At 52.0% G+C, this 27103-nt stretch overlaps 1 protein-coding gene across 2 annotated transcripts in view; it reads right to left on the bottom strand.

Moving 5' to 3' along the window:
- The window catches only part of SECISBP2 (SECIS binding protein 2), a 46426-nt gene that overhangs the window by 18045 nt on the left and 1278 nt on the right, over positions 1-27103 (bottom strand). The window contains exons 3-11 of one of the 2 annotated variants that reach the window (XM_046022041.1): positions 22211-22460; positions 21855-21978; positions 20312-20529; positions 17620-17701; positions 15882-15947; positions 15748-15842; positions 13379-13501; positions 12128-12217; positions 10809-10941 (exon numbers count right to left, since the gene is read on the bottom strand). In XM_046022041.1, the coding sequence (XP_045877997.1) occupies positions 10809-10941; positions 12128-12217; positions 13379-13501; positions 15748-15842; positions 15882-15947; positions 17620-17701; positions 20312-20529; positions 21855-21978; positions 22211-22460 (1181 nt within the window). Of the gene's footprint in view, positions 1-10808; positions 10942-12127; positions 12218-13378; positions 13502-15747; positions 15948-17619; positions 17702-20311; positions 20530-21854; positions 21979-22210; positions 22461-27103 lie in introns of both variants that reach the window. The other variant, XM_046022040.1, reaches the window with a different exon arrangement.

Below are 27103 nucleotides of genomic sequence, written 5' to 3'. Positions count from 1 at the left end.
TACAAAATCAATATATGTAAATCCGCGGCATTTCTAAGTACCAATAATGAAATACCATGCAGAAAAATTAAGACAACAGACCCATTTACAATTGCACCAAAACCAATAAAATACCTAGGAATAAACTTTGCCAAGAAGGTAAAAGATATGTGTATTGTGAAAACTATAAAATACTGATGAAAGAAACTGAGGACAACACAAACAAATGGAAAGCTACTCCGTGTCGGGGCGCCTGGGTGGCTCCGTCAGCTGAACCTCTGTTTCCAGCCCGGGTCATGATCCCATCATGACCCCAGTGTCCTGGGATGGAGCCCCACAAGCAGGGAGCCTGCTTCTCCCTCTCCCTCTGCCTGCCGCTCCCCGCCTGCTTATGTGCGCGCTCTCTGTCAAGTAAATAAAATCCTTAAAAAAAAAAAAAAGATATTCCATGCTCATGGATAGGGGAGACAAATACGGTTAAAATGTCCATGCTACCCAAAACAATCTACTGATTTAATGCAATCCCTCTCAAAGTACCAATAAAACTTTTCACAGAATGAGAACAAATACTTCTAAAATTTTTATAGAAGCACAGAAGACCCTATAGTCAAAGCAAGCTTAAAAAAGAAGAACAAACTGAAGGTATCACAACCCCAGACTTCAAGTTACACTACAAAGCCACAGTCACCAAGAGTATGGTCCTGGGGTGCCTGGGTGGCCCAGTCAGGTGTCCAACCCATGGTTCCAGCTCAGGTCATGATCTGAGGGTCACATGAGTGCACCGCCTGCTTCCGATTCTCTGTCCCTCTCCCTCTCTCTAAAATAAATAAATAACTAAAGCTTTAAAAAAAATTTAAAAACCAGTAAAGTACTAGCACAAAAAAAAAACAAAACAAAACAAAAAAAAAACCCAGAAAAACAGATCAATGGAACAGAATAGAAAGCCCAGAAATAAACCCAAAATTATATGGCTAATTAATCTTCAACAAAGGAGGCAAGAATATTCAATGGGAAGAAGCTGGTCTCTTCAACAAATGGGGGAAAACTGGACAGCTACACGCAAAAGAATGAAACAACTAATTTCTTGTATCACACACAAAAATAAATTTGAAATGGATTAAAGACCTATATTTGAGCCCTGAAACCATAAAAATCCTAGAAGAGAGCACAGGCAGTAATTTCTCTGCCATCAGGCACAGCAACATTTTTTTTGATGTCTCCTGAGACAAGAGAAACAAAAGCAAAATCATGCTACCGGGACCACAGTAAAATACGGAACTTCTGCACAATTAAGTAAACCACCAACAAAACTAAAAACCTACTGAACAAGCTAAAGATATTTGCAAATGACATTATCAAATAAGGGGTTAGCATCCAAAAGCTATAAAAAGAACTTACACCTAAAAAAACGAATGATCCATTTTAAAATGGGCAGAAGACGTGACCAGACATTTCTCTAAGAAGACATCCAGATGGCCAACAGACACAGGAAAAGATGCCCAACATCACTCATCACAGGGGAATACAGATCGAATCCACAGAGAGCCCCTCACACCTGTGAGAATGGCATCAAGGGAAAACACAAGAAACAAGTGCAGAATGCGCTGTGGAGAAAGGGAGCCCTCGTGCACGCGTGGTGGGAGTGCGAGCTGGTGCAGCTGCCCAGGGAACCAGGATGGAGGCTTTGCAGAAAGTTGAAAATAGAGCTACCCTGTGATCCGGTAATTCTACTACTGGGTAGCTCCTGAAAAAAGACAAAAACACTTAATTCAAAAAGATATCTGCACCACTGTTTACTGCAGCATTATTTACAGTAGCCAATACAGAAGCAACCCACGTGTCCACCGACCGATGAACAAGGACGTGGTATATCATATGTACACTGGAATATTACCTAACCATAAAAAGAAAATAAAGGAAATCTGGCCATTTGCAACAACAGGATGGATCCAGACAGTGTGACAATAAGTGAAGTAAGGCAGACAGAGACAAATAACATGATTTCACTCATCTCGTGTGAAATTTAAGAGACACAGGAAAAGAAAAAACACGAACTCTTAATTATATGAAACCAACGGATGGTGACCAGAGGAGAGCTGGTTAGGGGAACGAACGGGTGAAATGGACGATGGGGTTGACGAGCACACATATCGATTGTGATGCACCGAGTAACACATGGGACTGCGGAATCTCTGCACCGCACACCCGAAACAACGCTGCCGCTCTACATGAAGCACACTGGCATTGAGGGGGGAAAAATTAGGCTACATCTACTCTGCCTGTCATCTTTACATGGAAGAAGAGAGCCTGGGGCCAGTGCGTCTGTTTACAACACAGCTCACAGTTTTATGCCCACTGTTGAGACCCATGGCTCAGAAAAAGATTCCACTGAAAAGAGAACCGCTCACGGACAGTGCAACTCGTCACTCAAGAGCTCTGGGAAGATTAACAAGATTAACAACGTTCTCATGCTGGCAACACATCCATTCTGCAGCCCATGGATCAAGAAGTTATCGTGACTTTTGAGTCTTATTTTTAAAGAAATACATTTCCTAAGGCTGTGACTACCACAGACAGTGATTGCTCTGATGGGTCAGGGAACAGCGAACCGAAAACATCCTGGAAATGATTCACTATCTGGAAGAGATCAAAATATTAACCTTCGTAGGAGTCTGAAAGAAGCTGATTCCAGCCCTCATGGGTGGCTTTGAGGGGTTCAAGATGCAGTGGGGGAAGTCACTGCAGATGTGGGGGAAACAGCAGGAGAAGCAGGATCAGAAGTGTGGCCTGAAGACGGGACTGAACTGCTAGAATCCCGTGATCAGACTTGAACAGACGAGGACTTGCTTCTTAAAGATGAGCAAAGAAAGTAGTTTCTTGAGATGGAATCTAAGCCTGGTGAAGATGCTGTGAAGACTGCGGAAATGACAACAAAGGATTTAGAATATCACACGAACGTAGCTGTAACGCAGCAGCAGGGTTGGAGAGGATGGACTCCAGTTTTTCAGGTTTTTTAAAGGTTTTATTTATTTGAGAGAGAGAGTACGAGCTTGGGGCGGGGGGTGGAGCAGAGGGAGAGAGACAAGCAGGGAGCCCAACTCAGGGCTCAATCCCAGAACCCTGAGATCATGACCCGAGCCAAAGGAGACGCTTCTCCGACTGAGCCCCCCCGGGCATCCTGCACTCCAGTTATGAAAGAAGTCCTGCTGGGGATAAAACGCTACCATAAAGCATCACAGGCTATGGAGAAACTGCTCCTGGAAGAAGAGTCGGTCCATGCGGCAAACTCCAGGGTTGTCTTACTTTCAGAGACGGCCACAGCCGGTACCACCCTGATAGGTCGGCAGCCTTAAACAGCAGACAAGACCCTCCACCAGCAAAAAGATTATGGCTCCTGAGAGCTCAGATGATGGTAAGCATTTTTTAGAAATTTTAAAAATAAGATTTGTACATTGTTATTTAGACACAGCACTGTTGTACTGAGTACACTCCAGCTCAGTGTCACCACGACTTTTATATGCCCGAGGAAACCAAAAATTCATTTGACTTGCTTTACTGCGATATTCACTTTATTGCAGTGGTCTGGAACCACACCTGCGGTATCTCCAAGGAATGCTTGTAGTGAGGGAGAAAAAACTGCCAAGAAGCAATTCTATATCCAGCAAAACTATCCTTCCAAAACAAAATGAAAAATAGAGATGTTCCTAGACAGACAGAGCACGAGAGAACTTGCTGCTCAGCGGAACTCCTGTACAATTCGAGAGGAAGGCCTTCTGGAGAAATGCTGGAGTGGTGCCACTGGGCAGTATCTGACCCCAGAGGGACAGATCCCGAACACTAACAATCGTGAATAAAGCTGGAAAACATAAAATTCTTTTCTCAGTCCTTGTCTTAATTTCCTCAAAAGACATGAATACAACGGGCAATCCTTACAACACCATACCATCTTGTTTATGACATACACAGGCATGACACAGACGCCAACAACAGCTCAGAGAGAGAGAGGGAGACAAGAGTTACACTGGCATAAAGCTTCTCCAATGCAGAAACTCAGACATATACTGTAATTCCTAGAGCAATCAATCACTTTCCTCATTCATGAGCAACGGCTTGCTTTCCTATTTTTAAGAAAATTATTTTTTTTAAGTAAAGAAAAATAAAATGAAGGATTCAAAACAGTACTCTAAAAGTATTTACTTGGGGCGCCCAGGTGGCTCAGTCGGTTAAGAGTCAGACTGTTGATTTCAGCTCAGGATCATGAGATCCAGCCCCAAGCATGAAGCCTGCTTAGGATTCTGTCTCTCTCCCTCTCCCTGCTAAAAATTAACAAATATATAAATAATATAAATAAATAAAAATAAAATTATTCACTTAACATAAAAGAAGACACTTTAAAGAGGAACCAAGAATAAAAAAAGAAAACCAGCAAAACAGCAGACGTAAATCCAACCACAGTAACAATTACATTACATGTGGATGAAGGAGCCATTCCACTCAAGAGCAGAGACTGTCAGACTGCGTAAGTAAGAATGATGTGGCCATCTGCTGTCTAAAAGAAAAACACTGTAGATTTCAAGCACCATCTGCTAAGTAACCAGGGCTAGTCCTCCCCATGCCACTGGTAAAAGCACGACTCTCCTCATCGCCATGGCAGCCAGGTGGCCAGACCTGATTTGGGGTCAAGAACAGACTCAAGCCCAAAGCCCTCTGAGTTGTGTTCTAGCCAGCAAGCTCTGCAGGGAGCTATTCAGCACTGGCTCAGCTAAGAATGAAGAGAGACCCCGAATTCCTATTAACTGGTTTTTACTTTTCATGGGAAAGATGGTTCCATTAGTAATGTCAAAAGGGAAGGTGATAGGCACATCAGTATTTGGGCATTCCTGGGACTCCGGCCAAAACACCATTTCAATATTATCAAAATCCCAGCCTCACAATGCAACAACCTGAAACTACTTAAAAATGTGACCTGAGATGGAAGAAGCTATTCGCAAATGACAGTACAAAGGGCTGATATCCAAGATCTACAAAGAACTCCTCAAACTCAACATACACAAAACAGATAATCATGTCAAAAAATGGGCAGAAGACATGAACAGACACTTCTCCAAAGAAGACATACAAATGGCCAACAGACACATGAAAAAATGTTCCTCTTCATTAGCCATGAGGGAGAGTCAAATCAAAACCACACTGAGATACCACCTGACAGCAGTTAGAATGGCCAAAATTAACAAGACAGTAAACAAGAAATGTTGGAGAGGATGTGGAGAAAGGGGAACCCTCTTATACTGTTAGTGGGAATGCAAGTTAGTGCAGCCACTTTGGAGAACAGTGTGGAGATTCCTTAAGAAATTAAAAATAGAGCTTCCCTATAACCCTGCAATTGCACTACTGGGTATTTACCCCAAAGATACAGATGTAGTGAAAAGAAGGGACACTTGTACCCCAATGTTCATAGCAGCAATGGCCACAGTCGCCAAACTGTGGAAAGAACCAAGATGCCCTTCAACAGACGAATGGATAAGGAAGATGTGGTCCATATATATACAATGGAGTATTACTCAGTTGTCAGAAAGGATGAATACCCAACTTTTGCCTCAACATGGACAGGACTGGAGGAGATTGTGCTGAGTGAAGTAAGTCAAGCAGAGAGAATCAGTTATCATATGGTTTCACTTTGGTTTCATAAGGCTCCACCTTGTGGAGCACAAGGAAAACCATGGAGGGCATTAGAAGGAAGGGAAAAGTGGAGGGGAGGAAATCGGAGGGGGAGACGAACCATGAGAGACTATGGCCTCCAGGAAACAACCTAAGGGTTTGGAGGGGCGGGGGTGGGGGGATGGGTTGGCCCAGCAGTGGGTATTAAGGAGGGCACGGATTCATGGAGCACTGGGTGTTCTGTGCAAACAAGGAATCACAGAACACGACATCAGAAACTAATGATGTACTGTACGGTGACTAACGTAACACAATTAAAAAAAAAAAGTGACCTGAACTGGAAAACATGAAATTTGCCTCTTAAAAATATTTTAGAACGATTTGACTATATGTATTATGTATTTTTAGTCACATGTGATTACAGAATTATCTTCCTAGTTTCTGATTAGCCAATTTTTTTATTGAGATTTTTAAATTAAGATTTTATTTATTTATTTGACAGAGATCACAGGCAGGCACAGAGGCAGGCAGAGAGCGAGAGAGGAGGAAACAGACTTCCCGCTGAGCAGAGAGCCCGATGCGGGGCTCGATCCCAGGATCCTGGGATCATGACCTGAGCTGAAGGCAGAGGCTTTAACCCACTGAACCACCCAGGCGCCCCTGACTGGCCAATTTTAAAGTTTCTATTTCTCCTCCACCTCGGTGGAGTCTGAAAACCAAAACAGAAGATGCTTGTTTAAAAGAACTCTGATCTGACGGAGGGCTCCCGCCTCTGCTCAGCTGCTATTTCACACACGACCCCACCTAAAAGGTCCAGCTTGAACCTAGTCCCAAAAGAGCCACCCCAGACCCCTCACAGGACCCTTCCTCCACCTTCTGGCTTTCTCCTTCTGCTGAAGGTCTGGAAAGCTCGGTCCACAGCTCCCACAGCCCCCCGCGGGCTCCCCGGAGGCTGCACCCCACAGAACCGGAGAGTGGCTGAAATTCTTCCAGACTTCTCCACGCCACTGCAGGCTACTCAGTGACCTGCTCTGAGAAACACGAGGCTGAGGGACTCCTGCCCTGACCCACAAGCGAGACCCCACACAAGGTCATGTGTTCTCCATTCACCATGCTGTTTTGCCATCTTCACGGTTTTCAGCAAAGCAAACAGTGGCTCTCCTGGGTTGGCCAGTTCTTAGAGTCACCTAAGGGTCCAGCCTGGAACATGCCTCTGCCACGCAAGCCAGCCTCCCTCCACCCCCCGAGCCAGACCCCGTGCCTGACCTGTGCCCCCAGGGCCGGGGGCCGAGCAGCGCAGGATGCCTCCAGCCCGGAGCTTGCGGCAAATACCATGTAGACCAGTCCTACACAGTCTCCCCACCCCAGCCCGACCTCGGCCTGCCACCTGCCGCCTGCGCTGGTGCTTACCCACTGGCCGCGCCCTCCTGGAGGACCCAGCCTGCACGATTCTTACCTCTTGTGGCCACACCTGCCTCGCCCCTCATCAGAGCACACAGAACGAGCCCCCTGCTAACTGCCGAGGAAAGCTGCCTCTACCCACAAATAACCCAGGAGTTACCCACACCCGCCAAGGCAGCTGGACTGGTCTGAAAACCATCCCGTGTGCGGTCAGCACCCTACAGGCCTTCCCCAGAGCAGCAGAGAAAAGCAACGCGCAGGGAAGGCCACAGAGGGGCCACGGTCCCGAGCTCTGGTGCGTGTGGGCACTCAGACTTGCGAGGTACCCAGCGGCGGGTCCTGCCGGGAATAAAGCGACCAACGTCACGGAGACAAGCAGGGAAACTCAAATACAGGCTGGACACTGGAGGCCGGTGAGAAAGGCACCCTAAGAGCGACAGCGGATGGCCGCGGGGTCCTGGGAACACGCAGCCACTGTCGGTCAGACGGGCCGGATAGGACGTTAACATCTGCCAGTCACTGCAAAGCACTCCCGAGAAATAAACGGTCGGGTCGCAGACACGCCGGGAGAGACAGAGCTGACAACGGCCAGACCTGCGGAGCGGCCACTGCAGGCGGCAGGCTGCCCTGCACTCCCTCCACCTTGGCTTAGTTTCCGTAATGGAAACGAGGACAGAACAAACATCCTCTCGTGTATTTGCTAAAAACACGTCTTCCCCAACCCTGACCCCATCCCCAGGGACCCAGGTCTGAGACGGGCCCAGAGCCTGCTCGGTGCACTTGCCCGTGACCCACCGCGGGGCCCCGGGGACGCAGCACGAGGGCCGCGCTCGTACCACCGCCACCCGCGGCGCCTCGGCTCAGTCCCTGGCGTGTGGAGCTGGAAGGCCTTGCACGGGGCCAGTGGTCCGCGCCACCATGGGGCAGCCACACGAGCTTCCTTCTGCCACAGCCACGAAATGCGTAGAAATGCTCACTGCATACCAGCCGGCAAACCGCACGATATGACCAATGGCACTGCGACGTTTCAGCTTCAAAAAAACGCCACCGCCACCCCGATCCCCCAGAAAGACTACAACCGACATCGACACGACCAAACGGTGGCGAGGCTGCGGGACGGGCTGGCTCTCTCAATACTGGTGAGCACAGCACCCAGGCGGCGCGGAGACCGGCCCGGCAAGTCTGTAAACTAAACAGATCCCGACCGCACGGCCCAGCGCTGCGCTCCCAGAAAATCAAACACGGGGACTCAAGTACTGTCACCTGAATGGTACAAAGGTACCAGCCACAGCAGCCAGAGGTGGAGACAACCTCCATGTCCCTCAAGGGAGGACGACTGGGTAACACACCGTGGCGCAAGGAGTACGAGTCAGCCACGACCACGAGCCCAGGGCGGACGCGGGAACACGGCTGAATGTCCCCGGTGCTCCGCCAAGTGGAAACAGAACAGACAGTCACAAAAGGTCACGAGTTGCACCATCCCATTTACACGACCCGTCAGAAGAGGTAATTCGGCAGAGAAAATGCACACCGGGGGCTGCCAGGAGCTGGGGAAACGGGGAGCTTAGTGGGCAGGCTCTCCTGGCAGGATGAAAAAGCGTGGAACCAGGAAAACGGGCCCACGCAACACTGCGGACGGACTCACGCCGCTGACCGGCCCGCCTCACACGGCGACTCCGATGTGACTTGAATTTCACCTGAATGAAAAACAAAAAAACGGGAGCACCTGGATGGCCCCGTCAGCGAAGCATCTGCCTGCAGCTCAGGTCACGATCCCGGGGTGCTGGGATCGAGTCCCGCAGCGGGCTCCTTGCTTGACAGGGAGTCTGCTTCTCCTTCTGCCTCTACTCCTGCTTGTGCACATGCGCGCTCACTCTCTCTGATAGACAAAATCTTTTTAAAATTTAAATAAACAAAAAACAAAACAAAACAAAAGGAACTACAGACACATATATAAAACAGGAGTAAATGTGAAAACACCCCGACCAGTGAAAGAAGCCTCACATGAAGCCTACGCAGTAGGAGCCCGTTTCTATGCAGCTCCAGAACAGCAAAGAGGAACTATGGAGACAGAGAACACGCAGGGGACTGCCTGGGGGCACAGCACGGACCAGCGGGGCAGGGTTAAGGGAGCGTCCAAGCGTGGGGACGGAGGCTGGGTTCCCCTGCCAGGACAGGCCGACGATCTGTGCTTCTCATATACACGGGGTCCCCTCCAAAGACAAGAAGAGCCACGAAGGCTAGTCAATGGCGTGCGCTCGGGTCGGTGACACGTGCGCAGAGCACCGAGCGGTGGTATCAACCCAGGTCTGCCACTCTGAAATGCAGCGGAAAAATCAAACACTCGTGGGTGAACAGGTCAGGGTCAGCCAGCTTTTCCCTGAAGGGCCACATGGTACGTACTCTAGGCTCGTGAGCACGCGAGCGCACAACACTCCCCTGCCCCGTGTCAGACCGTCACAGTAAGGAGCCGGCAAGAACCCGGACTGTAACCGGCCTGAGCACCCGGTCCAGGGGAGCCGCCTCCACTCAGTGCTGTGTGACCACCACGCCCTCCTGTTCCCCGAAGGCTGCCGGGCGCCACACTGCAAGTCTGTCCCCACGGAGCAGTAGCTCCCCAAGGCTCCAGCCCAGGAACCCTCCAGGCCTCCCGGGGACTGTCTACTCCGGATCTCTCCTGGAGCGCGGGCCCGTCAGTGTGGGCTCATCTTGGAGAACGCATGCGCGGATATGCAGGTTGCGGCAGGCGGCATGACGACTGGTCCACACCCTGGTGACCCGTTTGTGCCGATACACATCAGGGGCTGTTTCCTTTTCAGCTCTTCAGAACGCTGCTGCTGTGAGCAGGGGCCTGCGAGGGGCCGGGTGCAGCGTCCTGAGGAGCTGCCGGACGGCCTCCCAAAGCGGTCTCGCCCTCCCCCGTTTCTACAAATTTCCGACGACAGCTACCACGGCAGACACGAAGAACCAGCTCCCTGCGGTGCTGGCTCGACTCGTCTAGGTTGAGGGCGTCCAGCGGCTTCCCATGTGTTACCGGCCACACAAGTGTCTTCTTGTGGAGCAGCGTCAAATCCTTTGCCTATTTTTTAGTGGGTGTTTAATGTCGAGCTGTAGGAGGATTCCGTAGGTCTCTGGACATCAAATCCTTATCAGGTATATGATTTCCAAACATGTTCTCGCTTTCTGTAAGTAAATTCTTCTCATTTTTTTGATAATGTCCCTTACTACACAGAAGTTGTTTTTGATGAAATCCTGTTTATCTATTTTTGCTTTTGTGGCCTGTGCTTTTGGTGTCCTAGCTAAAAATCCACAGCACAGGTCGTGAAATTTATTTTGGTTTTTTTTTTTGAGAGACTCCCGGGCAGACTCCCCGCCGAGCACGGAGCCCAAGCTGAGCCGGCCAGGCGCCCCACCTCCGTGTTCTTCTAAGGCCTCTGCAGGCCTCGTGCTTGTATCGGCTCATTGCTCCGTGGGAACTGCCGCACGCGGGGTGAGGCCGGCTTTCTCCGGCAGCTGGAAATCCAGCTGTCCCAGCACCATTTTTCAAAACTGTTCCTTATTCTTTTAATGAACATGTTTTGGTCAAAACCTCAGAGCCATGGTTATGTGGGTTTATTTCTGGACTCCCAAGCTATCCCACTAGTATCTCCTCCCTACCCCAGGGCCATGCTGCTCGGACCCCATACACGCTTCCGACTGCAGAGACCGGCGCGGAGCATCCCGCCTGACAGGCGCACGGCCATCCCTCAGAGACGAAAAGCTGCACTTACCTGAGACCACCACGGGTCTGGAAGATGGCTTCGCGCTCTGGGAGTGCTGCTTCTTCTCCAGGGCCGCCAGCATGCCCCCCAAATCCAACTGCACTGGAATCTGGCTCTTCTTTCCACTATTTTTAAAATTATTCTAAAGAATTAAAAAGTCGGAAGTTTTCTTAGGATGGCGTATTATTTTACAAACCATGCTTTTCACTTCACAACAAAAAGTCATATAAAAGATAAAAAGAGACCTGTTTATGATGACCATAAAAAAATCTAAAAATTAAAAACCCAGGTAATCCCACATCATCTTTCAAGGTGACTGCAGTGGCTTCTTCCGCCTCCCCTCCCAGCCCCGGGTCTCTGTCCGCACCTGCACAGTGAAGGGCACACACCTCCAGGTAGGACACACGACGTGTGTGGAGTCTGTGGCAATGGGATCCGTGTGTGAGGCCAACTGACTGGTGTAACTGTCTCACCCGCACCACGCAACTTCCGACTGCCTCAGGGAGCCAATCGGATGCCATGAAATCAGGGGCTGGGACCAAAAGGCACGCGGCAGGCGTGCAATTTAGGCACGAAGTGTGCTCCCCTTGAAACACATGCTACTCTGGAAGGGCTGAGATCTGGGGTCTGAGGATGCGGGCAGCCGCAGCACACCTGCCCAGCTGTGGGCCCACGTGCCACACAGGTGGCTACAGAGACTCCGCGGGCAGGGACAGGAGAGGACCAAACTGGACCACGGGAATCCCAGGGAATCTGCACAACGTTCAGAGTCTTCCTGCTCACAGATGTGAAAATACCGCCCCCACTTCAGAAAGCAAGATGACGTGAAAATGCCGGAGACTCGGGAAGAAATGGGGCAAGTGCGCGAGTTCCCCACCCAGATGACGAATCGCAAGTTCATCCCTGGATCCACCGCGGGGCAGGGTCGAGGAGCGCCCTCTCCCCATCTTGTACTGACCGCTCAGGGATGAATTTGCAAGGGGGGAGGAGGCCTCCTTATTGTCTCGTCAGACTCTGCCACCTCACAACGGGATTCCTGTTTCCCAAGCCAGCAGCCAACTTTCCCTCCCCGCCGAAGGCCCCCAGTAGGCCGGGCCCGCCCTCGGCTGCAGCACTGGCAGTGCCCGGACTCCGCAGTCTCCGCACAAAGGGACAACACGCGCTCAGAGCATTGACACCCTGCATGTGACTTGCCAACGAAGGAAGAGATCAGAACAAAACCACCTTTCTCATACATAAAGAAGTCTGGAAGATACCTTTTTCTCAAGAGTTTAGTTAAGCAGGAAGAGTTAAGCCGAAAGCAATGACCGCGTCAATCTAAGAATTACCTGTGCCTGCTGTCTGGCCTGACATCTCGGAGACGCCACTCTCTCTCTTCTTTCAGATGCGACAGCCAAATTAGGAAACTCCTCGGCATCCTACGTAAACCACATACCCTTTAGCTCTTTGCGGATCACGAGAACCACGTGTGCCCACGTGCAAGCTGTTCCTTGCCCGGGCTCTCTGTCACCAGCTCCCACAGAGCTCGCAAGGGGACCTCAAACCGCCCCAAACCGTTTTACTCTTAGGAACTGATTTAAAGACCACAGTTCCGATCCCACTGCCCTAGAGCGCAAGTGGGCGGGGGCCCCGAGGCTGTGGGGGCCCTGGGTCCCAGGGCACAGTGTTCAAGCACCCAGCCTTCAACCGCATTTCCGTTAGAGCACGCGTCAGTCTAGTCTCGGGAGTGCCGCTCTAGTCCCGTGCGCTGCTCCCAGACTAGAAAATAGAAACGAATAGAAAACAGGGCGACAGGCCTCTAATGACAACGGTGAAGTCATTTAAAGACACCTTAGATGCTTTTGTTAGCATTTTACGTGCCCAAGAGAAGTGACGTGGGATGGGGGAGCAGAACTCCATGAATTATTCGTTGGCCCAAGTCATTAACACTCTGCCAGGATCACGGGTCTGCACACACGCAACCCTAGTGTCCTCAAGGGAGTGCACCAAAAGCTCTGGGAGCTCCCGGGTTTGGGGGAAAGTCTCAGGTTTGGCCCTAAGCTGGAGGGAAGGCAGCAGAGGCGAGCACCGGGAGTCAGGCTGAGCCTGGTATGGAGTGTGAACCCAGGGCGACTCCTGCAGAGGGATTTTGCAGGTCTGTGGAATTCTCTCGGCCAGGGCCCATGATGGAGTTATGGGATTCTGATTTTTCTCCCAAGAGAAGCACATTACAGTCGCATTGTGGATAAAAAAGGAGACCCTGCGAACGCCAGCACGCCAAAGCAAGGAGAAACAGGTGACCAAGACGCCCAGGAGCCAGCATGAGCACCACAGCACCCGCAGCACCAGCTGTCCCCGCAGCCACGCGGGTCTCAACTCCGCTCGCACCGAGCCGCTCGCCGAGTGCCTGCTAGGACTCAGCCGCTGCGCAGGGCTGCCCAAGGAGGGAATACTGGGAGCACCTATTCCCTTTAGCACGGGGCGAAGAGTACAGAAGGACATGCTGGAGAGTCGCCCTTCGGAAGCCCGTGCGGGTCTGTACGTCAGCTGGGGCGGGCCCGCTCCTTAGACCATGAAAGTGTAATAAAGAGAAACGTTACTTCAATCTTTGGCGGCTCCTGAACCGTCAGGACTTCGTACTCTGATTTAGACTTCTCTTTCTTTTTCTTGTGCTTTCTTGAGGCTTCATTCTGGTCAGGATCGCCGCCCTGGGATGCTCTGGACTAGAGAGAAAAAACACAGCAAAGTCATGAGTTTATAAGACAATCGCTAGAATGTTTCCTTCCACGAATCGCAGCAAACTGGAGATACCAAGTTGTTCAGCCAGAAGGCGGCTCTGTTCAGAGCTGGGCTCCTCACCTCTATCTTCCGAAGGCGAGCGCGCGGGACAGTACTTCTCAAGGAAAAGAAATCTGCTGAAAAAGCTGTCCTATCCAATTACTTTGAAACTGGCAGACTTGGATATACCTACTTCTGGGCCGGAAGAGATCATTTTACCATCTCTAATACCAACCCGAAGTCTTTTCATAAATCCAGGTGTTCTGGGAGAGCCTGGGCGGCTCAGTGGGTTCCGTGGCTGCTCAGGTCATGATCCCGGAGTCCTGAGATCAAGTCCCACATCAGGCTCCCTGCTCAGCGGGGAGTCTGCTTCTCCCTCTCCTGCTCCCCCTGCTTGGGTGCACTCGTGAGTGCTCTTTAATAAACAAAATCTTTAAAAATAAAGTAAATAAAATAAACCTGGCCAGGGCCATTCCTAGCAGCCTGGTGGTCCTTAAACCCGATCACACATCTGAATCCCCTGCGGACCTTCAAATCAGACAAACGTCTGCGCCCATCCCACACCTGCTGAGTGGAACCCCACAGCTCCCACCCGCCCTCTCAGTCAGGTCAAACACACCTCGACCTCAGGGCCTCTGCACGTGCGCCCACACCAGGATCCAGGAACTGTGCTGTCATTCCAGCTCAAGAGCCGGCCCATCTCCATGTCCCCCGCTATCCCTCCAGGAGCACTCATCGCGACCAGTCTGGCCACGCCAGTCTACCAGAGAGCAGGGCCTTTCCTCGTCGGGGGCCTGCTTTATCCACAGCGGGGACTGTCCCTCCAGTGACTACTGGAAAGAACGTTCACCTCCTAACCTAGAGGACCTGCCCCTGACATCTTGTGAAGTGAAAAGGTCAACTCTGAAAGATGAGTGTGTTGGATGGTCTCATGTGGTCTCATTTTTAACAGAAAAAAAACAACTTAAACAAAGCTCTCTTTGCTGACATTCTGAGAAGCCTGAGGTAGAATGCATACCCGGGTCATTGATGCAGGCTTCCGAGGAGTGGGCAACAAAGGGAAGACGGCCTCCGTCCTAAGTCGCTCTTTGTGGCTCACGTTTGCTGCTTCAGTAATAAGAGCTCACGACACAGAGTTTCAGAGGGAAACGCCATCCTGACCCTACCACTCCTGTTATGCAGGAGACCACGCCCCTGGGCTGTGAGACTACAGGCTATCTAAATCTTTGCCTTTATCTTAGAACTTTTCTGAAATTAACTTTTCTCACACTTATAATTAGAAAAGCAGTTTTAGGGGTGTTTGCGTGGCTCAGTTGGTTAAAAGTCTGTCTTCAGCTCAGGTCATGATCCCGGGGCCCTGGGATCAAGCCCTGAATCGGCCTCCTTGCTCAGCAGGGAGCCTGGTTCTCCCTCTTGTCCCTGCTTGTGCTCTCGCTCTCTCTTAAATGTAATCTTAACAAAAAAAAAAAAGGTTATGGGAAAATAAACAAAATCATTAATATTAACTCTGAGAACCTGAACCGTGCATGAGGAAGTCTGGTTCAGAGGGCGAGACGGCAGCCGAGCGGTGGCCCCAGGCTGAGCCCTGCCGTGCCGCCGATGCCCACGTGCCCACAGCTGGTGGCTCCACGTGTGCTCAGAGAGGGTCTCGCCTGCGCCTCCCGTGTCCTTCACATTGTTCATAAGCTGTGAGGACAGGCAGCCAGGCCTGACCTCGCTCTGTGAGGAGCACACTTCCCCTCCGTCAGCACAGCTCCCGTTTGTACGGGGTGATCTGTGACACTCTGGTAGCAGAAACTGTCCTCTTAGGAAGGGCGTCACTGCACATCAACAAACACGGCCACATTTCCACCTAAAATAATGTACCAACACACAATGAAAATCAAGAACAAAATCTAGACCAGAAAGAAAGGTTCGTGGAGAAATCAATCCAGGGACCGCAGCGCCTCTCCTGTGAAGACTGCAGAACAGGGTCCCAGATGCTTTAAGAGCCCGGCGTAAAACCGCCGCCGCCCCTCACTCGGAAAGCTGCCACTTGTGTTCCCTGACCGAGCTCTGCTTGTCTCTAAGACTCGAGTACAACCCACTCACCTTAGCGACTACAGCACAGAACGCAACACTCTGTTAGGATCCAAGAGAAAAAGACCGCCCGGGGGCACCGAAGACCAACATAAGCCAACACAACACGTACCTTCATAGTGGAGTGGACGTGTTTCTCTCTGCAGGAAGGATGCGAAGATAAAACTTCAGGTGACGTACTGACGCTCTGAGGGTCTGCTGACGAAGCGACCGTCTCTAGGTTTATCATGGAAGTAACGTTTTTAGGGGCTGCAGACCGTTCTGTAGATAACGTCTGCCGAACGACATAACCCATTGGTGTCCAAGAGAGCTCTGCTCGAAGATAACCAAAGTGCATGAGCCATCCCAATGGTAAAATAAAACTGCTTAGAAATTCTAAACACACATTACGTGAGGTCATTACTCAGAGCATAATTAAATTCAGACTGGTGCTCAAAACATTCTCTTGGAAACTAGAGCATTTGCTAAGCTTTGTTCTGGGAACACACATGCTGAGTTAACTTGTAGGCTGCGCGATTTTCCTAGCAACCGGCTCTTTAATTTGGGGGTGCAGGAGGGTAGACAAACCATAGTTCTGGTTAAAAAGTAACAATCCACAATTAGGTCCACATGACACACACACAAAAATTAATAGGGCAAAGATCAAGTTTTGGCCCTACTAACCTTGCTATGTACCAATAACACCGAAAGTCAAAGATCATGGTCCTCAACTACCAGAACGAGTGATAATTTCTTTTTTAACCTCAGGTCCAAGTACAGCCACGCTTCTCCCCAGGCGGCCCGGACAGAAGAGGACCCGGGCCGACCCTGGGCAGCCAGTGGCGTCCCCCCAGGGGACGAGATGGGACGCTTTTGTGCCAGAGCTACACACCATCCGAGTCCCCTTTTATGGGAAGGTTTCTATCAAAGCACACACGTACCACACATGAGAACGCAAAAGAACACACACTTGTGGACACATCACGAATAATTCTGTAAAAATGTCTCGTGAGGACAAGCTACTCAGAAAGAGTCAAGGCAGAATAACTGAACGTGCTCTGATACGTCACTCTGGGGCAGCCCGGCCAGATGTCTAAGTACGCTCTGAGGCTCTCAAGAGCCTTCCAGGGGTCCGAGGTCAAAATCATTTCCCTGACGGGAGGAACGGGCCCTGTGCCGCCCCGTGCTCCTGCTCCCGAGTGTCCAGCGGTGTTTCCAGGATGCCAAGCAGCGCAGGACAGTGAAACCACCGCACACCGAGGCCGCCCTGGGCCGGCTGCAGAGTTGCGCACATCACAAATGCTGCTCTCGCTACTTCTAACGTCAGAAAAGTTGTTTCTCATCACAATGTGCTATGTTGGGACACCGGGGCGGCTCAGTCAGTGGAGCATCCGACTCTTGACTTCCGCTCAGGTCACAGTCTCGGGGTCCCAGGATCGAGCCCCGTGCTGGGCTCTAGGCTTGGCAGGGAGCCTGCTTGAGATTCTCTCTCCCTGCCTCTTTCCCCCTCTCTCCAATAAATAAATCTTAACAACAAAAAAAAAAAATGCTATGTTAACAGGTAATGGTTTATCATTGTTACTTGTAAGAGAACTATGAAGTAATTTTTAGAATTTCTCAGTCTTAACTTTGAATACTGCGACGACGAATCACTATCGTGCAAACAAACAGAAGCTCTCTGGGGCTTTTTAAAGGGTGCTGAGGGGTCCTGCTACCTAGAACTTTGACAACCACTGGTGCAGGCTACACTTCAGGAAACAGTCATTTCTGAGTTCATAAACTTTCTCCCTTAACTGAACAAACCAGACATTTCACTTGGAATTCTCCGCTCCCACTCTACGTCCCTCGCACAACGATGTGGGATCTCGTGCATCACTCACAGCTTCTCACAGTGAGACCACCTTGCCCGCGCCCATCAGCTGTGAGTTCAGAACAAAGCCCCTTCTGAGGCACTGGGCCCGCACAACAGGGTGCTGTATCTTAAAGCCGCGGCAGCCCCTCTTACCTCTGGTGCAGGAGGAGGGCCCGGCCACAGCACGGCGGGTCATGGACTCCGCTGCGCCCGCGCTTCTCACCGCCCCTTCATCCTGAAAGGCAAACCAGCATCTTCTTACTATTTCACACTGAAAGTAATCACTTAATTTTTAAATACAGCTTCCCTTGCCATTTGTAAAATGTCCAAAACAAAAGCTAATTAAAAATTTCAGGTTGCCTGGGTGACGCGGTCTGTTGAGCCTCCGACTCCTGGTTTCAGCTCAAGTCACGATCTCAGGGCTGTGAGACCGAGCCCCACGTCGGGCACGGCGCTGGGTGTGGAGCCTGCTTGGGATTCTCTCTCCCCCTCTCCTGCCAGTCCCATCACACCCCCCACCCAGCTCGCAAGGTCTAAAAAAAAAAAACCCCAGATAAGTAAAAACATACGTAGCATCAAATTTCACTCCTTGTAGGAGAAACCACCCACGGTGTTCAGCTGAGCCCGCGGCGTCCCCCTACTTCTCTGCCAGGGGGAGAGCAGGCCCCACGGAGGGCATCAGAGCACACGTACCAAACAACTTGCTAAACTACACGACAAACAAGTTCTGCATCGGCACAAGTGTGTCCGTGCCACGTGAGGCCGCAGGACCCCTGCTGGGCGGGGGGCACATGCACCATGCCCACGCACCGGAGTCCCAAAAAAATCCCTGAGAAGGTCCACAGAGACAACAAATGGACAAGAACATGAGGCAGCAAATGGCGCACGGGCGGGTGAGCACCCGAAGACAGACATCAGGGTGAGCTCGGGGTGATCACAGCTCTCAGGGCAGAAGGAAAGAGACCCATTCAAATCTGAATGGGCTTAAATTCTAAAGCTCAGAACCTTCCAAACTTTTCCCACTTGGCCGATTCATTAAATCGGAGCCCAGTAACAAAAAGTAAAATTACTGAAACAGCCCGTTCTCTGAATGCAACTTACCTGCTCACCATGGCTCACCCGTCCGAGAGCGTTACAGAAATTACACGTATCCATCAAGGGTCAGTGCAACAGGTTTTCAAAAACTACTTAATGACGTGGAAAAATGCCAAAAGTCTTAAAAACTCAAACACAGAGTCCTACGTGTGCCTATCTTCAAACTGCGGGGATCCCCTCAGGCCCCACAATGCACCATTAAAAAAAGATTTAGGTGTTTAACGTGGTTTTCTCTTGAACAACTTCAGACACCTAGAAGTGACCCTTGAGCAACATGGGGGTTGGGGTGCTGACCCCTGGAGAGTCAAAACTCCACATGGAACTTCTGACCCCCAAAACGACTACTACTGACCAGACTCCCGACCGACCGCATGAAGAGTTCACACGCACAGCACACATACCGCGCATCACATCCTGCATCCTAACGGCACGGGAAGCTAAAGAGAACATCACCAAGAGAATCACGAGGAAGAGAAAACGTTTACGGTACTATCCTGTGTTTATCAAAAACACCCATGTCTAACGCAGCTCAAACCCCTGCTGTTCAGGGCCAACTGTTTTAAATATTTCTCATGTTCAAAGATAGCCCTAAAATAAGGAGAAAAGTCTCCTCTACAAGGAAAAGTTAAAAATCCCCGTATAACTCGAGTGTGAACACATCCTCAGGCAAGGGGATCAGACGCACCCCTCCACCCAGTGCCACGTGCCTCACTTCGTGTCCGGACACGTGTGTGTGGCCAGTGACCACGACACAACAGCTCCCTGGCGGCCTGTCTTACTTCCGCAGAGGCTCACAGACTTGGGTCATGCACTGACCACCAGGGATGCAGACGGGCAGCCCCTCGAGCCTCAGCTACTCCACACACGCAGCGGGACCAAAGGGGTCACTCAGCTGCCAAACCAGAGTCCTGTAGCCCAGCCGGCCAGCCTGCCTCCCTCGTCACAGCTAAGCCACAGGGACGCATGCCGCGGCGCACAGCATCAAGGTCAATGCGTGCGGGACGCGGTACCTTCTGCACATGGCAAGCCACCCTGCCCGCCGCTGGGGGTCAGTGGCCTGGCACCCAAGCGCGTTCGAGGAAGCAGAGCCCCCACCATTCCACAGGTAGGTGGCCGGGGGGCTCCTCCCGCGTGTCCTCCTTCTCCTCGCCCACCCGCCCTCTCTTGGCAGAAACTGGTGAGAAGCCACCTCAGGGACTACTAACCTCAGGATGTTTTTTCCTAGAAGCTGGACGGACTGAAACTCCAAGACCAAATGTGGAGCACGGCGTATTTTAAAATCATTAAGTGGCAAACAAAACTCACAGTGATTACGCCTCTGCTGAGCTTGTGATGGCATCAGTGAGAGCGGTCCAGAGAGAAAGCCCGGAAAAACCGGAGGCGACCCCCGCGCAGCGTGACGTACTACTGCTGGACACCCCGTCTGTCTCTACGGCCCACGTGCCGTCGGAATGCAGTGCTGGGAGTGAGGGCACCAGCGGGGGCGGCCTGCGCCGCCGGACCGAGCTGGAGCCGACCCCGTCCCCGCAGCCAGCAAGCACCAGGAAGTGCATTCGGCGATTCTTTTAGAATCAGCTGTACTAGGGCCCACACCGGGCCGGAAAGAGCGCAAGCAGACGGTCCTCTGTGTGCACGGCCAGGCCCCCACGGGAAGACGGAGCGTAACGAGAGGCACCTGCAAAGGCGCGTGGGGAGAAGGAAGGAAGGAGAGAAGGGGAGGAGGGAAACAGAGCGGGGCCCCCGCACTCACCTCGGCAGGCCTCACCACCTCTCGGAGAAGAGAAAGGTCGGCTGAGGCGGGGCGCAGAGGGCCCCACTTGGGCTGCTTCTGTGTGTCTGCGATCTCACTGTTCTCTGCAGCCTGCAGTTCAGGAAAGTCCAACCTGGTAAACTCAAACCCGGGTTTGGAGGCAGACACACTTCTCTCGACGGTTCTGGATCTCCTGTCTGTCCGTTTCTGGTAACCGTCTGTATGAACAGACACAAACGGGGTGACAATGTCGGTGCGGTGCGAAGACCCGAGCGCACACCTCAACCGCACGGCCGACGCCTCTCGCTGCCGACGCACCGACACGGGCCTGTCGGAGGCCCTCTGCCGTCTGCCGGCGACGCCGCCTGCGGAGCAACGGGAAGCAGCGAGGGCCGGAAGCGCCGGCTGCTGGGCTCGGGCCCGCAGGCAGGAGAAAGCAAAGCGCACCGCGGCTCTGAGGCGTAATTCTCCAGCTCGCCAACCAGTTACTGCAGCCTGACGGAGCTATCCTCCACACACGCTGCAGAGCTCCGCAGATTTACAGCGACGCCGGCGAATTCCTTCTCAGGGACACCTCTCCCGCACTGAGAGGAACTTTGGAGGAAAGCGGGTAGAAGTAAACTTGGAATCCTGATGCGGGCTGTAAGGCCATGAAGCCAGTCACTACAGTTAACTGTACAACTTTCCTTGCAAACTGCCCTGCGCCGAATGGTTTCTGAGTGAAGTTCACACAAAGAGAAAAACTTAAATACCAAGTAATGTAAGTTATACATGTAAATAAAATGGCCATTCCTAGTAACTACACTATTACAAAAGTTTTAGCTCTCTTCATAAGGAAGCCATCAAACGGCACTAGTCGGTACCTGCCACCCTGCACCGTTAGCTTTCAGCCACAGCCGGGAACAGCAGTTTCCAAGGCCAGAGCAGACATGTCCCTGAGTAACTACACTGCCCCAGGCTGGCTGTTGCTCAGGAGGGGATTCAAAATGCAAACTCTCTCACCTGTTAAAAAGTGTCCCAACGGGAGCGCCTGGCTGGCTCAGTAGGTTAAAGCCTCTGCCTTCGGCTCAGGTCATGATCCCAGGGTCCTGGGATCAAGCCCCGCATTGGGCTCTCTGCTCAGCAGGGAGCCTGCTTCCTCCTCTCTCTCTCTGCCTGACTCTCTGCCTACTTGTGATCTCTGTCTGTCAAATAAATAAATAAAATCTTAAAAAAAAAAAAAAAGTGTCCCAACAGAACACCAGAGAAGCTATTTCAGGAACGAATATGGTCAAATATAGTCCAAGGGATGCGTCTGCGATTTACTGAAGGACATGTCTTGAGGCCTGTGGATGCCACTTACTTGCCATGTGGCTTTGGGCCAGGTCCTGCCACACTAGGGCACACCACAGAGCCCCCCACGACAGGTCCTTCCCTGGGCGGAGAGGCCTCCAGGATCGACCAGAGTCCAACGGCCTCCGCAGAAACAGGTGTACAAAGAACAGGGACACTTCTGGGGCGGGCAGGGAAGGACAACAGAACACAGACAATATGTCATTTTCACCTGGTTTCAAGGTCGCATCCGCGTGAATGGACACAGGATGTGAACCACTGACCGATTTTATATCAGATGACAGAGATCCGTCCGCCTTCTTGCCGTCAAACTTTTGCTCGTCATACGTTTTTTTCTGCGGGGAGAATTAAAAAGCCCCATGAATTAAGCAAACCAGCACCAGGAAAAAAGGCTTAAAGCGGGAACTCCCTAAGTACCCACAACAACTGTTTCAAAACCGGATAAACAAAAATCAGTCCTTAAATATACAAAAAAGATAAACAATACTTAAATACCACGTGAGAACCAACCAGCTCTCTCCACCTTAAACGCTACGGTACCCCTCCCCCCGAGGGCGGCGAGCTAACCTTGAACGGGGCTCTCGGGTCTTGTGGGAGAGGGCACATCTGCTCGGCTCGCGGCTTCATGGTCTGGAAAGCTCGGTAGGCGCCGGGGTGGCTGTAAGCATAGGGCGAGCCGGGCAGCGGGCAGACGCTCTGTGAACACTCGGCGGGGTAGGGAGAGTAGCTGCCCGGATGAAGAGCGAGCTCCGAAGACAGATACTGAGGAGGAAAAGTGGAAGTTCCAAAGGCCACATCTTCAGTGTAGAGCTTCTGCCTAAACAAGGAGGTAGGTTTGAGTTGAGGATTTCACATCGCAAATCAAGGAGCTCTTCCGTAAGAAGCACAGTTAAACCCTCAAGTGCTTCTGAGGTCGCTCACTCTGGCACGGAGAAGCCGCGAAGAGTGGAACAGAGGCTCCGGCCTCCTTCTCACTGGCGCTGCGTGCTCACTGCTGGGCTGATGCCCTCGCCTCAATGGTGGCGCGACAGGCAGCAGCGAAGCCCAGGGACACCTCCGCAGCTCCGCACCACCACACTTTCCGACATCTGCAGAAGCCTCGGGCAGCCACCGGGGGCCCAGAGGGCTACCCAGACCAATCTCCCTGCAGAGGGGGCTTTCACAGAGCCCCCACCTCCCCATCCGACCTCCAGCCCGACCAACCCATCCTGTGCTTTCCGGCCTTGCAGGGCCAGAGCTGCGAAGGGGACACTGTACCCCTTAGCCCAGGAACTGCAACGCGCCGGCCAAATAGGCGCCGTCTGTGCACATCGCCGTGCCCCCGTTTGCTCAAATTGCTAGGCGAGGCCAAAATATAATTTAACACTGATTTTGTGAGCAAACCTGGTATCCAGCCAGAGGCTTCGATCCTCCAGCAACGAGAGATTATACAATGGCCCAACATGGAGCAGATGAGCTGAGACACAAAACACACTGTTCTCCATCCCACAAATGAGCACCAGCCAATGTTTCTGTGACTTCCCAGAGCTAAAAATCTTCCTGTAGAAAATCAACAGAATCCCAAAGCGCGCTGGCCCACAGAAAGGCAGGGAAACCAGAGCTGCTGACGAGGCACCCAGGTGACCCTGTCCCAGCTGGGCCCCCAGCAGGTGCACACACGGGCAGCCCTCTCCAATGCACAGTCATGGTCCTGCTCTGGGGCAAGGAAGGGCCTGCACTGCAGGGCAAAGGAGTCACCACCCACCCCTGAGACACACTCACCAGAAGGTTCCCCGCATCCACGCACACGCAGTTCCTAACTGGACGGCCTGCTGTCACGGTCTCTGAACCCGCCACACTTTACAGGAAGTTCACACCCAGGAAGACCGTTCACTAACTCCAGTGATGAACTCTTCGTAATGAAAACTCAAGAAAAACCCCGAACACTGTACCTTTCTCAGCACACCTGCCCTACCGCTGCTCTTTGCAGAAAAGAAAACGATTTAAAGCATCGTCCTGCTCCAGATGTGAGTCCCTGTTTTACTTTATCTGAAGCTCAGAAGATCTAAGGGCGGGGGTTGGGGGGGTGTGGGAGGGGGGATCCGTTCTTCACGAGGGCCAGTGGGCACAGAGGGGCTGAGAGCAAAACGTGGCAGAAAAGATGCTATTCCAACTCCAGACGCCAGACACACGAACAGACCAATGAAGTTCAGCTAAAGGAGGAAAGGGAGGCAGGGGCCAGCGGGCTGTGAAGGCTGCGTCCTCCAGCAACCCTACGCCCGTGACCCCAGAGCCCTGGGCGTGCGTCCTGGCTTGATTCAAAATCTAGTCTTTGACTTTGGACAAGTGCTCACTGGTCTCTCTTCCTCTGGGAAGTTGGTTTTTTGCTTTCCCAACAAGGACAAAACAATTACATGCAGAGAATGACACCCCATAAAATCTCACGGCAACAACTCCCAGCACCCACCGGGGCTCGCAGCAGTTTGTGTGTAAAATTCCAGTTGCCGCAGCCCGCGCAGCCGGCCCCCAGAGTGAGCACACGCCTGCCCGCACACCTGCCTGCCCCCCCCCTTTACAACAGCAGCTTCTCCTGCAGCTCCTCCGTGCAGCCTTCCTGCACCCACAACACCTGCTGACCTCTCCCACCTCCCCACCCCGCCCCTCCCAACCGCCACCGGGTCTCCCGGACATCCTCCCTGCAAGCCCACCACCGCCTCCTCACCACGACATCTGCGGGGCTGGCCCTTCTCTCACACTCCCTGAAAAGCCCTGCCAGCCTGGACTCGCAAGCCCGTCCCCCCTCCCAAAGGCTCGGCCTGGAGGGCCCTCCTCCACGTCCCCTTCCTCTCCAGTCAGTCTGAGCCCAGACCCCTCCTTGGTCCGCTCAGACTTCACATACGGACTCGCAGTCGCACACCTCGGCCAGCTCCAGGTCTCACGCAGCCCCCAGGTGGCTCCCACCCAACAGTTCCCGTCCCCTAATGGGCACCGGAGTCCAGGCTGTGCTGCTGGACCCCCAACGGCCCCTCTTCCCACGCCCGACCCTGCATGTACTCAGCCAGCAACTGCCACAGTCTCTCTCCCGCCAACACCACCCAGGCCCGCCGGAGGCCTTCCCCAGGCCGCAGGGCTCCGTGTATTTCTTCCCTAGCTTCAGTGCCTGGAACCCAGTCCAAGGCTTCAAGCCCCTCTCCCTTCAAGCAGAAAGAATCCAGGAGTGAGCGTAAGACATGACCAGCCGTGCCCCACCTCCGGCCCAGCTCGCCTGGTCCCTGCGGCCATCCCGGGGGGCTGCTCCGAGCATGGCATCTGCTCCCGCACCCTCCAGTCGCCCCCACCGTCGCGCACTGCTCAGGCCCCAGCAGCTCCTCCAGCCACACCCATCCAGGACTACTAGTTCTCACAGCCGAGACTCCCTCAGAAGTGCCCAGAGAGGGACGCAGACCGCAACAGGCTGAAGTGCTCAGCAAACACTCGTCCCCGCGGCGGCAGCAGCTCTGGGGAGCTCGATGGGTGCAGGCCAGAAGCACAGATGGTCATTCTGCTTCGGGCGCTGCCTACCTGAATGACTGAACACACGTTTCTGGCCCCAGCTTCTCAGGGGTAAAAATAACACGACACCACCTGCCCACCCCGTGGACTGGCACAGGCACAGGAAAGGCAGGAAAGGCAATGCTGCTCCCTCCGGAAAAAAGCACCCGGCTCTCTCCCCACAGGGGAGAGCCCCATTTACAGGAAACCCGGCTCAGGCAGACATCTCAGCCCCATCAGAATGGATGAGGTCATCGGTTCTCAAATGCGTAAAGTATCCCCATTCTGTCCCCTTCAAAGGCTCCTATCCTTCCTAACCCTGCCCCTCTGCTTTCACACCTCTTTTGTCCTTAACTGTTTTCTCATCAGGAAGGAATACTGTCAGCCAATCTTTTCCTTGGTTATATGAAATTAAAAGAAAAGAATTAAAGCTAAAAAAAGATAAGAGTTTTAAAAACCTAATTTTTAGGGTGCCTGGGTGGCTCAGTTGGTTAAGCGACTACCTTCGGCTCCGGTCATGACCCCGGAGTCCCGGGATCGGGATCGAGTCCCCCATCGGGCTCCCTGCTCAGCAGGGAATTTGCTCCTCTCTCTGACCTTCTCCGCGCTCATGCTCTCACTGGGTCTCTGTCAAATAAATAAATAAAATCTTTTAAAAAAACAAACCTAATTTTTAAATTCAACAGTGTACACCCTTAAGCTTCTGATTCTTTTTTTTTTTTAAGATTTTATTTTATTTATTTGACAGAGAGAAAGATCACAAGTAGGCAGAGAGGCAGGCAGAGAGAGAGGAGGAGGCAGGCTCCCTGCAGAGCAGAGAGCCCGACGTGGGGCTCCATCCCAGGACCCTGAGATCATGACCCGAGCCGAAGGCAGCGGCTTAATCCACTGAGCCACCCAGGCGCCCCATAAGCTTCTGATTCTTGATTCATGTTACATCCAGAACATTACTTTAGCTGTAGGAATGTTTTCCACCTTTACTGTGGGTAACTGGAAACCCACCGGAAACAAACAGCTTCGAATCCTTGTCACTGAATGAAATATATTTTATACTTAACTTTGTGAACCACGCAAGGTAGGGAACAACTCAAATGAGGCCCACGCCAACCTTCCTTTAACAAAGGATGAAATCACAGTGGAAAACCTGAGCGTTCCCAGCAAAGCACATAGAGGCAGAACTTCAACTTGGTCAAAAAATACAACCTATATATACCAAACAACTCGATGGCTTTATTATTCATTCCAAACTTTGTCCTTGTGAATACAAGCCGAGAATTTGTATGAAGTGTACAATCGACACGATGCAGGCATGAAAAAGAAACAAGTACGACCCACAGCAAAGGAACACACACACAAGGACGCTTACATAAGCACAAAGGTGATCAGACCGTTAAAAAATCAGGTGCTCTACACAATTACATGAAGGGTTAAGGCACGGTTTTCTAAATTCAGCTATTAACGGAAACCACTGTATAAATACCAAAAGAATGAAACTTGAGAAGAAAAAGGAAAATTGCCAAGCCAACGTAAGCCTTCTTTCAACACAGATTTAGAAGAATTTTATAACCCAAGCTTCTAGACACTGCCCAGGACATTTATAAAGAAAAGTGGTAGAAAGCAAAACTCAGCTACTCCCAAAGAACTACCCCACAAAAAGAGCAGCCATGGTTGTGAGCCCGCACTCCAGCCCCAAGCAAGACTTCACAATGTCACAACCTACGACCACAGCGCACGCTGATTTCTCTCGGCTTGCCTTTGCCCCGTCCTCTCTGCACCCCCAGCCATCTCATCTCCCCTTGGACATGTGATACAGTCCAGACCCCATGCACAAGTGAACCCTGAAAACTGCATTTCCTCTAGGGAATGCAAGGCAACCTCCACGCTTCCTTTGCCCAAAATAACCGCGAGTATGGAGAGCGGAGGCTTCTGTTTTGGGGGCAGGACGCGGTT

Source organism: Meles meles, chromosome 11, assembly GCF_922984935.1.
Source record: "Meles meles chromosome 11, mMelMel3.1 paternal haplotype, whole genome shotgun sequence".
Taxonomy (NCBI): Eukaryota; Metazoa; Chordata; class Mammalia; order Carnivora; family Mustelidae; genus Meles; species Meles meles.
Note: the sequence above shows the minus strand (reverse complement) of the source record. Positions and strands in the feature narration are given on the sequence as shown.